The sequence below is a fragment of the Montipora capricornis genome, chromosome 9 (genome assembly GCF_036669925.1).
Source record: "Montipora capricornis isolate CH-2021 chromosome 9, ASM3666992v2, whole genome shotgun sequence".
NCBI lineage: Eukaryota > Metazoa > Cnidaria > Anthozoa > Scleractinia > Acroporidae > Montipora > Montipora capricornis.
The window spans coordinates 5,657,161-5,672,118 of NC_090891.1; the positions used below are offsets into that span (position 1 = coordinate 5,657,161).

Below are 14,958 nucleotides of genomic sequence, written 5' to 3' on the forward strand. Positions count from 1 at the left end.
GCCAATCATAAATCGCGTCGTATCAATCACAGTAATCTCATATTGATCAACAAATATGGCGGACACTTGTGCTGACGAAGACAATAGGACTTCAAATCAGCTGAAAGGTAAATTTCTAACATAATTTAGCCCAATTTTGAGTGATCAACATGCAGTTAAATCGCTTTTGTTTATTACAGAGACGCATTTCCAGTTTTGTATGGTGTTATCGGGTTTAGGTTTGGTAATACTTCGGCGCAAATGGGTTAAGTAAGCTTGAGGCATCAATTGCATGATAGATTTCTCAGGCCCAACTTATCTGCATCTGTAACTTACCAGTGGATTATGTCTTGGAGGTTGTTGGTCTGTTAGAATTGTGTGGTTTGCTGTGGTATTGATAATCGATCGATGCATTACACAAACACCACTTGGCCTCATAAAGACGCACTAGAATTAATAAGTTAATTCGTCTAGACGCATATTATGCGACTCTCGCCCGTCTTTTAATGTACAGGACGAATTCAATGACTGTGTCTAATCAATACGTAACAATGTGCTTTCCGAACGTTTTCCTGAGCAGTTTAACGGTAAATTCGACCAAAAAATTGGTACAAGGATTACGTTTTTGCAAACGTTGGCCGTTTGGCACTTATATTTCAACAGACTTAGGTCGTGTTCTATTGGGATCAACCGTTTTTAGTTGGTTGATTTGGTGGGGCTTTTTTGTGTCCTATTGGGAAAAAACCGTTTTTGGTTGGTTTGGTTGATCAACTTTTTCAACCGGCATCAAACTCAGTTGAAATGGTTGAAAAAGCATTGGCAGCAACCGCTGTCATTTACGCGGGCCATTTCAAGTCGGCCGCGGGCTCCTGCCGTGTTGCTTTCAGGCCTCAACTTGTTAACGCTGAGAAGTCTGGTAATAACTATTCCCAGGAGTTACCACGTTTCAACCGAAAGCGGTTGGAAAAGTGTCCTATTGGGAAACCTCAACCGCTTCAACCGAAACTAGTTGCGGTTGAAACGGTTGATCCCAATAGAACACGACCTTAAGGTTACTTCCCACCTTCGCGCGTGCCCTTCGGCAAAAACATTGTTCGCCCGCCAGTTTAAATGAAACCCCAACAAACTATATATCGTTAGAAAGCTTAATAAATGTACTTGACGAAGAAAATACAATTTAAGTTAAGTTTTCTTTCAGGAAGTGTCAGAAGCCGAGGGTTCTTCTATTGAATTTATCGGCTATGGGATTCCAAAGTACAAGCAAAATGGCTGCACAGTCTTATTCACAAGGCATCAATCAACAAAAGTGTGTCGGCTTTTTCGATATTCTGATTGGTTGCCTAGATATCCACATCTAAAGTTGGAGTAGCTAAAAATGTGCGAGACTTGTTGCATAAATGGACTCCACGCGAAAAATATGTTAAACATCAAAATTTCCCGACACCCTTTTGTTTGTCATTATCTCTGGAATGTTGTGGCAAAATTTCACAACAATCCGCCAAATCTGCATACCCTATAAATTCAGTCAAAGTGGATGTATTCCTCCCAAAATCATATGCGAGATTTTTGCTTGTAAAGGTTCATAAACAACTCGTGCCAGGCCTGGAGGTTATCTCGCCTGATAACACCATAAACCATTGGAACAACAGGACCTCCTAGCGTCTGTGACAATAGATCAAGATTTCCCGGGAAAAGCATCGCATTGCAACGCAATTTTTATATCGCTCAGTCAAGTGAAATTCAGGACATCGACACAATACAATGGGCAAAGACACCAAAGGCAAAGGCAAAACCCGTGCTAAAAAGGTCAAAGGCAGAAAATGTGCCGCTGAAAAACAAGACGTTACTAGTAATGAATTGACGGACAGCTTAATTAATTAAGAAATGCCCTTATTGCTGAAATGAGTTCCCTTGGGTAGGTTTCATGATTTCATTATTTGAAAATTACGCTTCAAGGGGATTGCCTATGTTTTTGTATCAAGGCTAGCAAATGTACGTGTATTGTAAAGGAACATCGTTTTAACCTTATGTATGACAAATTTCGGTTTTATCAGAGGCAAAAATGTAGGTTAGATCTTTCTTTGGCAAAATGGAGATATTTCTTTCTTCTTTGGGCCAGTGTTTTTTTTCTTTTCTTTGCCCAAGGACTTTTTTCTGCTTTTGATTTTTCCATAAGAGTTATTACGTGTAGCGTGAAGAGCTTCCAATATGCAAATAACATGAATGCAAACAACATGAATACGAGCGATAAACTTGTGCCGCAAAAAAAAACACAAGGGCAGGGTTCATACGTGTCTTGAAAACCCTTGAATTTTGAGAGTGCATTTTCAAGGCCTTGAAAATCCTTGAAAATCTCTGCTCTTTATTCCTGGTCCTTGAAAGTCCTTGAATTTTTTCTGACCGGCATTTTAATCTTTGAAAACTTCAGTGAAAATAATCAACCATTCAAGTCATGTCATACAAACGTACATTATTTTCATGCATGTACGTTACGGAAAATGAGGAAGAATTGTACTGTCAGACCATTTCTATGGGTAAATTCATCAACGTAAATAAAAAAGAAGTCCTTGAAATTTCAAAATTATTTTGGCCCTTGAAAGTCCTTAAATTTTTGGTCGGAAAAAGTGGGCGAACCCTGCAAGGGGTCTTGCCTGTTCACAAGATTATGACTCCTTCGTAGTTTATTAACTTAATTTGAAAATATGTTTTTTCTAAATAACTCAGCCGCTTTTTTAGATTTTTAACATTTTCCTTTTGTAAACGCTAGATAAAATGACTAACTTAATTCTGTCAAATTAAAAAAAAAACGATTCTTTTGGCATCTGAAGGTGGGAAGTCACCTTAACTGATTAGAGTGTAATGTGAAGTGCCAGTATTCTACCCCATATGAACCATGTGAGCGTTAGCCCTATTAATGGAAGTGGCCCACACAAGGCAGAGAAAAACTCTGACCACATTACACTCTAATCAGTTAAGTTTGTTCAAAAAAACATTTAATGGTACATGTACATTTAAGATTCTTCAGTAATTCCATTAGTCTTACTATTTAAGGTGGCTTGCTACAGTTATCTGAAGAAAAAATATCAAAATTTTGAAATCTGTGAAATTAAATCAAAACGATGTCTCTTGTGAAGTGTTGGTCACTGCAATCGATGTAAAATGTATTTTTTTTACCTAACAAATAAATACAAATCAGGGGAAAACCCTTAATATAGGACTTCCTGGAGGGGGGACTGGAAACTACATGTAGACATTTCAAAGGCCTTTTTCTCAAAACCTAGTCGTACAACCAGGGTTAAAATTTTGCGAAGTAGTAAACAACATGTAGACAAAACAGTCAGACAGTTTTTCAGTTATTATTACAATAGACGAAAATCGACGTTTTTGTCATTTGTGAAAAACCTGTCTGGCAGATTTAACTATTTATTTCTCTACATAATTATTTTTTCTCGCTTTCAGAAATCCTGAAAATTTGAGGTGGGGTTGTACGGCTGGTTCGTTCGCTTTGCTCACTCGTGAGATATTGTTCTTGCCACGAGAACATAAAATTCACATCTTCGAGCCAACATGTAATGTTCTTTTTATTATATGGAGACTAAATATTAAATATTTCCGATTTTATTGTGTTGTGTTGTGTTACTCGCAAAGGTGACATACGGAAAATACGCCACTTGGGTCCCGGATGAAGTGGCGTATGGAATCTATGAGTGGTTTAGTTCCCAGTAAAACACTCTCCTCCATATAATAATAAACTCTATTGTGAGTGCTGAAGCATTATAACTCAAGCGACTTCCCACAGTTTGCAGCACATCCCCTAAGTGCCTCTTATTTTTACTTGAAATTTGACTGCAATTTGACCAAAATCAAAAGTCATGATGAACCATACTTTTATTTGCTTCAAGATATGACAAGCAAACCTTTGCATGGCTTATTCCATGTTTCACTTTCTATCTTTGAATCAAATGGCAAGAAGGGAAAAGGACCCCAGCACACAAAAATTACCCAGGATTGAAGAATTAGGTTATTTTCCACTTTGCAGTGAACTAAGTGTTACACATTGTACAATGTCTACGGTGTATTATTATTCTTACCAGTATTATTTTAAGTCAGTTCATGTACACTTTGTTCTTTAACCTATATCTTAATTGTAATCTTGTTATCTTAATATTACATGTACTGTACATGTATACAGGTAAAAATACATACCAATATCATTTCTGTAAATTTCACATGAACAATCGTCCCTGATGATACCGTTGATCGGCAAAAGCTTGGATTTACCTGTAGTTTTTACTTTTAAACAGCAGTTTAAGCCTCAATAGAACATTTATACATATATAATAAAGTATAGGATTTGAAGATTCCCTTTTTGGACTTTGGCCTTTATCGTTATTATTATTATTATTATTATTATTATTATTATTATTATTATTATTATTATTACCGGTATTAATTTTTTTCGTTTTTATCTATTTTTTTTATTTATTATTTATTTTTGGGGGGGGGGGGGGGTGTTGGGGAGGTGTCTTGCTGTGGTTGGCCAAGTAGGATTCGAACTCGGTATCCCCTCATTCAGAGGCAATCACGATGACCACTAATCCACAGACGCACTACTTGATAGATTGCCGGGAAATATGTATTAAAACATTAATTTTTGTGTGTGGCAGGAAACAAGTTTTTGTGTTTTTGTTACACGCAAGGCAACATCCGGTCATCGTACATGTTGCATGACTCGGTAATACATCTTACCAGGCTAATTACATAATTTTCTAATTCTGCCAGTATCGTTAAGAAAAATTACATGCATTTTTCGACACCATTGTAGAATTGACATTAGTTGCAAAGCATTTGTTTCCTTGTTTTGATTAGAGTCAATGCCATTAACAACAGTTTTAAGTTTGAACACATATTCTATGATCGCAATGAACCATACATGTAATTGTGGTTGGGTCACGGAATGTGGACTTTGGACTTCTGGCTACGGAATTGAACAAGATATTGTAAAGTGAAAAATCACTGACATACTGTTTATTTTAAAGGAAATCAGCTAAAATTCCTTCGAACAAAGTGTAGGCTACCTGGAGCCTATGATACTTAAAAAGGGAATACATATACCGGTACTTAAAATACAATTTATTTATTTATAGAACTAATACTATAAAAAAGCGAGGTAGGTACATGTAAATTACAAAATGTACAATGGGAAGATGAAAATTAAATTAAATGCAAACATGTGTACAATGTATATGTACTTTAATTTGTAGTGCATGCTTGGGTTGAAAATTAAATTGAGGGCAAATCTTCTCCCTACATGTAATTCCTGGAATAAAATGTGTTCTGTTTGTTACCTATTCCAACCCAAGAGATGTCTACTATTTTCTAGGTATTAATAAGGCACATTACATTTTTTCTTTAGTTGTTTACTCAATACCGATTATGATGTTATTTGCCTTCCAGAGGAAAAACCCAAACTAAGCCAAACAGAAAAAGAGGATGGTAGTGATGATCTTGATTTTGAGGATGCAAGAGATGAATTCAATGTAGATGACAAGGAAAAAAATAAAAGTGATGATGGTGACCGTGGGGATGATGATGATGATGATGAAAATGATGAAAATGATGATGATGATGATGATGATGATGATGATGAGCAGCTTATGGTCATTGAAACTCCAGAAGGACTGACCCTTGTAGAACCTACAGAAAACTCTTCCTTTTACATAGTGCAGGAAAATGAAGGACAGAAAACACCACCAGGTTTGACAATAAGTTCACTTTTTCTCAGATCTAAGAACTTGAAAAATAAATTTAATTTTGAATGCCTTCACCTAGCTGGCACATTAACCATCCAGGTGTAGTTTATTTACGGTACTCTGCATTACCTTATAAAGCAAAACTCAGGAATTGAATGGAAAGTGTTGGTAAGAGGTCGGAGTACACATGTAGACAGATCCTGTGAATAGCTCATTGCCTGCTAGGAGATTTGTTACATCATTTTGTTTGCATAGAGACATCTATCAAAATAATAATCAAGTGTGTGTTAAAAATATTTGTTGAAACTAGTCAACTGATTAGTTTAACTTGCTTAAAACTCTGTACAGAAGACTGAAATCACGAAAGGACTATAGATGATGATGAAGATGATGATACATGTACAGTGACCTTATTGTCTCTAGTGACTACGGTATTAATTTCACATGCAGCAACTTTGGCTTCTAAAGTTAATGTTGATACATGGCTACACCATAACACCAAACAAACTTGCACTAGAGAATGGTGAACCTACATTGTATGAAAGTAGTATTGAAAACTTCCTGGTCAGACTGGTTGTAGTTTTATGTGAAGTGTTTTCTTTCCAAGGAGTACTAAACAATTCAGAGCCCAGAATCCCTCCAGATGTTAGCATCTCGGATGAGCTGTTGATGAACATTCAACATTTTCGACGAAGTTCCAGTCCTGAACTCCCGGACACAGTTACTAAACTGGAGACTGTAGACGGATGTAAAGTATATCTTGTCGGTACAGCACATTTCAGCAAAGAGAGTCAGGATGATGTGGAAAAGGTACTAGTCTTCCCTATGTATGTTACATGTATTAATTATTGTTGTCATCCAGCGGGGTTTTATCTCATACTGCAATGTTCCCAATCAATCATTGACCAAAGTCTTTTCTCAAATTACTGGTACACTTAAGATGTTGTCTGAAATCATCATCCTTAAGGCAACCAGATGGTGTGCCTGTACTGAGAACCACCAAAATGCACCATAAGTGTTTTGCAGGTCCTATGTCTCCCAGAATTATAGAACTACTGCAAAATTTACATGCACTGATCTCATTCTGATGCAGTAATTGCATCCAAAGTTCCAAAACAGGTAACCCTAATTTCTTGTACTAATCGCATCAATTGTTGAATCCATTGTTGAATTAAATACATGTAGATTACAATGTGTGCATTGCAAGCCAACTGTTGATTCTGGGAAATTACATGTATGTCCATCATTTCAAGTTGTCAGCTGGTTTGAGTAGAGTAACCCAACTGTTTTCAATGTCAAACAAAATGAATTTTAATCTTATATGTAGGTTTGAAAGAATCTGCATTTAAGAATAAGTACTTCAATTTAGGGAAAAAGTAGCCAACGTTTTTGAGTGAGGTAGCTGACGCTTTTCATCGGCTGTCGGTACTGATCTCATCACCTGGAATCCTAGCATTGTTACGGTATGTACTTGGTAGCCTTTACACTGAAGCTGTGTCTCTGAACAGAGCGTTCTTTCCCTCTCGTCTTTGTCTGCAGACAATTCAAGCTGTGCAACCAGATGTTGTGTTAGTTGAACTCTGCAAAAGCCGAGTGGACATTCTTAAGTATGATGAAGATTTTTTGCTGAGAGAGGCAAAGAATATTGACCTGCAAAAACTAAAGCTTGCAATTAAACAAGTAAGTTGACTTATAACATTAGCATTAGAATGACCGTAGCATTAGCACAGCTGAAGTAGCTCCTTTGCTAATAGTTGGCTGGCCGTTTCACGTTTGACATAAAATACAACGTGTTAATGTAGGGAGAAGGTTGTGACTTTAGCTTCGTGTTACCCACAGGAACTCAAGTATTTAGTTACTAAAAAGCGAAAACAAAACTCAGAGTCTTTTTAAACATTGCTTGCAGAAAAAGTCGCTATATAAAATGAAAATCCTTACCCGTCAAATTTTGAGAGTTTCGATGAAGTTGTTTTGTCTGTCAACAGTGAGTCAACGTGAGTTCATGAAGACAGGGTTCGTAAGGGTCATGGAAATCCTGGAAATTCATGGATTTCTTATCTTGTTAAATCCAGGCCTGGAAATCCTGGAAAATATACTCAATGCACAGACAAAATTAAATGGTCTCAAGTTTTGGCAATGCAAATGGAGCCTCTCACATATATTCAGAAACCGGTCAGTATAAAATGCAGACTGCAGACTGGGTCTAAAATGCAGACTACGGTACGAAATAGGGCTCAGCCCAGGTCTAGGCCTAGACCTTGGCCTCAGTCTGCATTTTAGACCGACCGATTCGGGAACGCGTACTCTGGGTTTCCCAGGGCATGGATTTTGTCATATATGGTCCTGGAAAGTCCTGGAAAAGTCATGTAATTTTAGGACACAAAAAGTGTACGAACCCTGGAAGAAAATTTCGGCAAGGAGTCAGTTATGAACCATCTATAACCATGAAACCTAATTTTTCCTATCCGGGAAATGGTTTGGGGTACTTTTTTTTTTCCGCAAAACAATTTCTTAGATCGAGTTTCAATCAAGTGTCTTAAAACCAAAACCAAAGTAATTACTTTGGCCAATCGAAAAGGACGGAGACAATCCAGTAAACCAATCAAGACTCGAAGTAAATACATGTAGCCAACACAAAGCACGAGAAAATGTGCACACGCGGGCGAGCCACGATTGGTTTTGGTTTCACTTCTGATTGGTTGAAAAAGTGGCACAAGAACTTTGAATCAATCACTGAGTGAAGTAATGCAAAACAAAAGCAATTCGCTAATTACTTTCGACACTCAATTGAAAACCGCTTTATGTAGGAGAAAATTTCATGTACATGGCAAATGCAAGAATGCCTAGTACGGCAAGCAGCAGACGGCAAACGTGGCAAGAAAATTGGCGGGAAAATCATGGTCACCTTGTCACTTTTGCCGTTCACGTATCAGGTAAACGTGATGCTTAATCTCTCTAATTACTGCGTAGTCTGCCTTCAAGGCAGTAACTTCCAACATAACTTACTACATGGAAATGAAAGGGAGATTAATGGCCTTTACCATTTTAGAGTATTTTTTTCGTTTCAGAGATATTTGAGTTTTTGTGTTATGTAAATTAGTAAGTTGATGACGTCATCGGTGGCAGCGATATTATTCATATTTGGGCATGAGTAATAACCCTTAGGAAAGGCGGTGCAGAGTATGATGTAACCTTGGCAACACTTTTGGCTCCAGTCCTTTTTGGTTATAAATGAAATTTCTCAATTTCCTCTCAAATCAGGTAAGACAGACAGTCCTGCTCAAAATGCACATAGAGCCCATGTTGCCATAGGTCTCCTAATCAACTCCTTGATTGTGAATGATGTTTGGTTAAGACGAAAAGTGGAAACACCTGTTCCTCACAACCTTTATATGGAAGCAAAACGGTTGCCATGGCAGCTGTACAATGGGTGGCATTTTATGCATTGACTGATGAACATTATTAGTGCCAAGTTTGAAGAGAACTTTGTTAATATTTCTGAGGATATTCTACATTTTGTAATTTGTTTTCCCCTTGAAACCATTGATGACGTCATGAAAAACACAAAAACCTTAATATCTCCGCAATGATAGCAGATATTTTAAAAATGAGACCATGTTTCTTGTCTTCAAAAGATCTTTCAAATAAGTGCTGTTTGAGTGTTGGTAGGTCGGTAAAGGTACACCTTATTTAATGTCGGGAAGTTCCTTTACCCTCTAGAGGGTATTCTCCCAGGAAGCCAACGGTGTGCTCTTTCAATCAATGCTTCGTTTTAAGGGTAGAATAAGGCTAGGTTTTAGGCTACCTGTAGCTATGTGGAAGCGAAGCACTAGGAATCGAACTCGGGGCCCCTCGCGTATAAAGCCGCGCACTAACCAACCGTGCAATCCCTACAATCCCAGCAATTACCTCGCGTTCCAGCCGTCTGTTACTTTTGATTCTCATTTTGAGTCTTAATATCTTATTATTTCATTCTGACGTTGCAATGTTTCTGTCCTTGTTTTATGACTTAGAGTGGTGTTGTCGGTGGTGTTATGCAAGTCCTTTTACTAAGTGTATCTGCTCACATAACCAAGCAACTTGGTATGGCACCTGGTGGTGAGTTCAGAGCGGCATACAGAGAGGTACAACAACAACAACAACAATTATTTTATTCTACATTGAAAACCACAACTAGAAAATACACATGTACATTAACCGCAACGAAAAGGTTAGCGGGGTTTCAGTAAAAGCTGCCGGCCGGCGAAACAGGCGGCCCTTTTCCTTGATTTTGTCGCCGTGTTTCATTGACGAATTAGCCCAAATTTTACATGATGAATGAACTTCATTGAAAATTAAAGCGTGCACTGTCAAAATTTCTTTTTTTCATGTTTATTATTAATAAGTAATAACAAAGACCACTTTCATATGTGACGACCACCTTTACGTTCCGTTTTATTTATGTTAATTTAGACCTACTGCCCTCGTTTTGAAACAAATTCTCTTTTGAAACCGAACAGGACAGAAGAATTTTTTTCTTTAGCCGCCATTATGAAAGAGGTCTATGATTTCTCGTGTATAGTGGTATACATGTAAGTAAACACTTGCAAAACTGCCCGAACCAGTTTGTTGGTCTGAACTGAATTTACTTGTGCTTATTTATACCAAACTGCACTCGAATTCATGTGATTACCAATACTTTGTCTCTGTAACTAGACTGGAATTGGAAACTCACACAAAGTCTACTTTTGCGAACACAACAAGAATAAAATTGCTTCAGTATCAACCTAGCAAAATCGTTGAATCGAGATTTAAAAGCAGCAATCAAATCATAAAAAAAGGGAAAGAGTTGGTACTGTACAACAATTCCAGGCTTCTCTATGCAATTGCTAAAATTGCGTTTATAACTGCGAGGATCATAGCTTTACTTGATTTCATATAAGCAGTTCAATATATGCATGGTTTATTTCATATATCATTTCGTTCGTCGATTCATTCATAACGGGAACATTTGAACCCACAAAAGACCAGCTCGCAACATCAGTGGCTTCATACAATGTAGCTCAGTTGGTTAGAGCGTCGCACCGGTATCGCGAAGTCACGGGTTCAAACCCCGTTGAAGTTCTAAATGTTTGAAGATTATTTTTTTGTTTTGTTTTGTTTTGTTTTGTTTTTTGTTTTATTTTATTTTATTTTATTTCATTTCATTTCATTTCGTTTCCTTTCATTTCGTTTCATTTCGTTTCATTTCGTTTCATTTCGTTTCATTTCGTTTCATTTCATTTCATTTCGTTTCATTTCGTTTCATTTCGTTTCGTTTCGTTTCGTTTTGTTTTCTTTTGTTTTATTTTGTTTTATTTTGTTTTGCTTTCAGGCTAAAAAAACACCAGGATGTCAGATACATTTAGGGGACCGTCCAATACAGGTGTGGTACGGCTAAGCAAATACAATACAATACAATAACTTTATTTAAAGAGGGAAGCGTAATAACCTATCACAGTTTTCTAACTTACGGCCCTGACTGTAAGTCATTCATTTTGGGTGCAGTTTTTTGATTGGCAACTCCGCGACTCGTCAGTGACGTTAGGGAGGTTAAGCAAAGACGACGGGTACGGCAACGAAAACGTCAGTCCAAAATATAACTTAGCGCTTTCGCAAGTATTTCGCGATTATTTCGTCTTGTTCACCATGTACAGTATAGGCGAACTATCTTGTAACTGAATGGGTACGAAGGGTTTTAAAGTCAAAACAGAAAATGATTTTTTAATTGTTATATACTCACGTTGTCGTCAAAACCTAAAATTTGGTGATTTCACGTGGTTGTTGTGTGGAGTACGACAGAGAAATGCACGGAAATTCGTGTTGCACGTTCAGCACGAGTATTTTTCCTTTTTTAACCAATAATAACGAAGGCTTTTGACAAGTTCCCTCATAGACGGCTTTTGATTAAATTGAATCACTATGGCTTAAGGGGAAATCTACTGCAATGGTTTGAATCATTTCTGCTGGTCGCCAATCTGTTATATGTTCTGGAAAGTCATGGAAGCCCTCTCCCGTTACTTCTGGGGGACCACAAGGACAGTGCTTGGCCCGTTATTGTTTCTGTTGTACATTAACGACTTGCCAGTCAATCTTAAATCCCAAACAAGGCTCTTTGATGATGATGCCCTAGTTTATAGTCATCTCAGCTGACATCGATACAAACAATCTTCAAGACGATCTCTGTAGTCTTGAGCAATGGCAGGATAAATGGCAAATGAGCTTTAATCCATCGAAATGCAAAATTATTTGCTTCTCTAATAAAAGACATCCCCCAACAAGAACTTATACGTTTTGCAATGCGATACTCGAACAAGTGGACTCTATAACTTATCTTGGTGTTACCTTAAAGAAGGACTCAAAATGGTCTGAACATACTTCTGACATCGCTGGAAACGCGAACAAAGTGCTTGGATTGGTTAAACGAAACTTTTGGAACAGTTATCGTGGTGTTAAAGAAACTCTAGATATAAATCAATTGTTCGCCCAAAGCTGGAATATGCGAGCGAAATCTAGGACACATATTACCAGAAGGACACCCATGTTGTTGACAGAGATGATTCAGAGGAAAGCCGCTAGATTTTGTATGAATAATTATCGTCGTGAAAGTAGTGTAACAGAACTTATCCAAACACTTGGATGGGACTCATTGCAACTAAGACGTAAACAGGCTAGATTATCTCTTATGTACAAACTAAGTAATCATCTAATAGACATTAACCTTGGTAATCATGAATTACGTACACGTCGCAGTCATGTTTTTAAATATAAGGTCCCAATGGCCAAAACAGACACTTTTAAATTTTCTTTCTTTCCAAGAACTATTGCTGAATCGAATACCCTCACAAGTGACGTTGTAAATTCTAGTTCTCTTAATATTTTTAAATCGAAAATTAGTACCATTCCATTTTAATGTTTATATTTTTAATGTTAATATCTTTTTATTTATTTATTTATTTATTTGTTTATTTATTATTGTTATTATTATTATTATTATTATTATTATTATTATTATTATTATTATTATATTGTACATATTATTGACAGTTGGTGTGATACCTTTTAAGGTTTTACCGACTCTAATAAATGTAGATGAATATTGTTGCTTCGTGGCGTTGCCCTACCCGTAGCCGTCGTCTTTGCTTAAACTCCCTATTCAATGTTCAAGAACGAGTAAGGTATATCTTTGAGTGGCTCCTCGGCTCGGCAGTCAACTGACGAGCCGGTTAGCCACTCAAAAAATATACCTTACTCGTTCTTGAACTTTGAATTTCAATGACGAGCTGCTGAGCCACTTAAAGACATACCTGAGTTGTTCTCAAACATTGAATTTCACTAACTAAAAAATATAAACCTTATTCCTTCCTTGAATATTGACTTTTATTGCCGAGCCACGGAGCAACTGCAGTGATACTGCTTCAAAAATGGCCCTCTGTTCTTTAGTTGCTCCACTACTTTTCTGTTTTACTGGTTGTGAGAAATTGAAACAATTCATTATAAAAGTGTCTTTGCCTTTAAGAGACTAATAGAGGTATTTTTATGATAGTTTCATAATGGACATCAAGCATGTCTTTCAACTAGCTCTGCTGTACTGCGAAATACGTTTGGCAACAATTGGCCAATATAGTCCGCGGTAGAATCAAAGTAGTTTTTAGGTCTTTGGTCGTGTTTCACAGGGATGAAACGTTTTTTTTGGTTTTGTTTGATTGGGTTTTTTTGATTGATTGATTGATTGATTGATTGATTACTAGAGCCTCCTAGCTTAAGTTGAAAACCTATGCTAATTAGGGGACACAAAATAAATAAATATAAATTAAAATAAAATATTGATATAAGCATAAATATATTAAAAAAATAAAATAACAAAAAATAACATAATGGTATTACAGATTTAGAATATAACTATGAATACCTATGAATTACGAATCACGAATTACAAAGATGACAACACTTGCATCCGTTAATATCCATTAATGTAACTATATCTACAGTACGTATTTTGTTTTTGAAACATTTTAAGGTGTTTAATTCCCTCAATTCTGGAGATAATTTTCCCCAAAGCTTGGGCCCCAAGTGGCGAGGGGAGTGCTTGCCATAATTTACCGTGTTGTGCCTGGCGGTAGAGAAATCAGACTGCCTTAAATTATACTTGGATCTATGATTAATAAAACTGTCACTGATATAAGGGGGACAGAGATTGTTCTTGACTTTGTACATCAAGACACAGATGTCTTGTAGGCCTCTGTTCAGTAAACTAGGCAGTTTTGCTCTTTTTAGAAGTTCAGGGTAGCTAGCATTGTTCCTAAAAACAGCACGCAGGCCCCTTTGTTGCAACCATTCAATTTTTCGGGAATCACTGGCTCTGCAAAAGTGCCACACTACAACGTAGGTGGCAGTATGTAAGGTGTGGCAGTATTGCTGTTTTAAAAAGCACAAGTTTAGCATTTGTAGGAATCAAGTTTCTAAGTCTCATAAGGACGCCAATTTTCTGACTGGCTTTTTACAAATCGTGTTGATGTGCTCTGAAAAATTCAGCTCAGAATCTATTGTGACACCTAACAATTTGAGAGAACTAGTTGTGTTAATATCATGATTGTTTAATCTGATTACTTGAGCGATGTTATCATCGTTTTGGCTGTAGCCAATATTCATAATTTGATATTTCTTCAAGTGACCTGCCAAAAGATTTGATTTGTACCATTCAGTGGCTTGATGCGCGCTTTCCTTTAGCCTTAACATAACAGAGGACTGATCCCGACCTATGTGATAGATCTGATGATCGTCAGCGTACATAGACAAGTTAGTTGTTACACAGTACGACAAATCGTTCTGAAATATATTCCAAAGTCAGGGGCCTAGAGCGGAGCCCCGTGGACAGCCTCGGTTAACAGTCCTACTTGAACTGAGAAGGTCTCCAATCTTTACACGATAATTGCGATCACACAGATAACTCTCCAGAAGCCGAACTGTGTTGTTCTCAAAGCCGTAAGCTTTGGGCTTACTCAATAGTAGTGGTGGATAGAGTGAGTCAATTGCTTTTGACATGTCAGTTGACAGTAAGCTCACAACCAGATTGTCATCTCTTGCATGTCTCTAGCCCTCCACTAATTGAATCAGCTGTCTCACAACTGTGTCCACTGCGGTAAGCCGATGAATTAACAAACATACGATTTTCAAAGCCCGTAGAAACTTGTGCGTCCATTAGTTG

General features: G+C 37.2%; 1 protein-coding gene across 2 annotated transcripts in view; it reads left to right on the forward strand.

Annotated features, from left to right (window-relative positions):
• The first annotated feature begins 31 nt into the window (after positions 1-31).
• The window catches only part of LOC138015866 (traB domain-containing protein-like), a 23,603-nt gene continuing 8,676 nt past the window's right edge, over positions 32-14,958 (forward strand). Inside the window, exons 1-6 of one of the 2 annotated variants that reach the window (XM_068862994.1) lie at positions 32-107; positions 5,437-5,736; positions 6,340-6,542; positions 7,272-7,412; positions 9,746-9,856; positions 11,086-11,136. In XM_068862994.1, coding sequence (XP_068719095.1) covers positions 56-107; positions 5,437-5,736; positions 6,340-6,542; positions 7,272-7,412; positions 9,746-9,856; positions 11,086-11,136 — 858 coding nt within the window. In that variant the 5' untranslated portion in view covers positions 32-55. The remainder of the gene's footprint in view (positions 108-5,436; positions 5,737-6,339; positions 6,543-7,271; positions 7,413-9,745; positions 9,857-11,085; positions 11,137-14,958) is intronic. The other variant, XM_068862995.1, reaches the window with a different exon arrangement.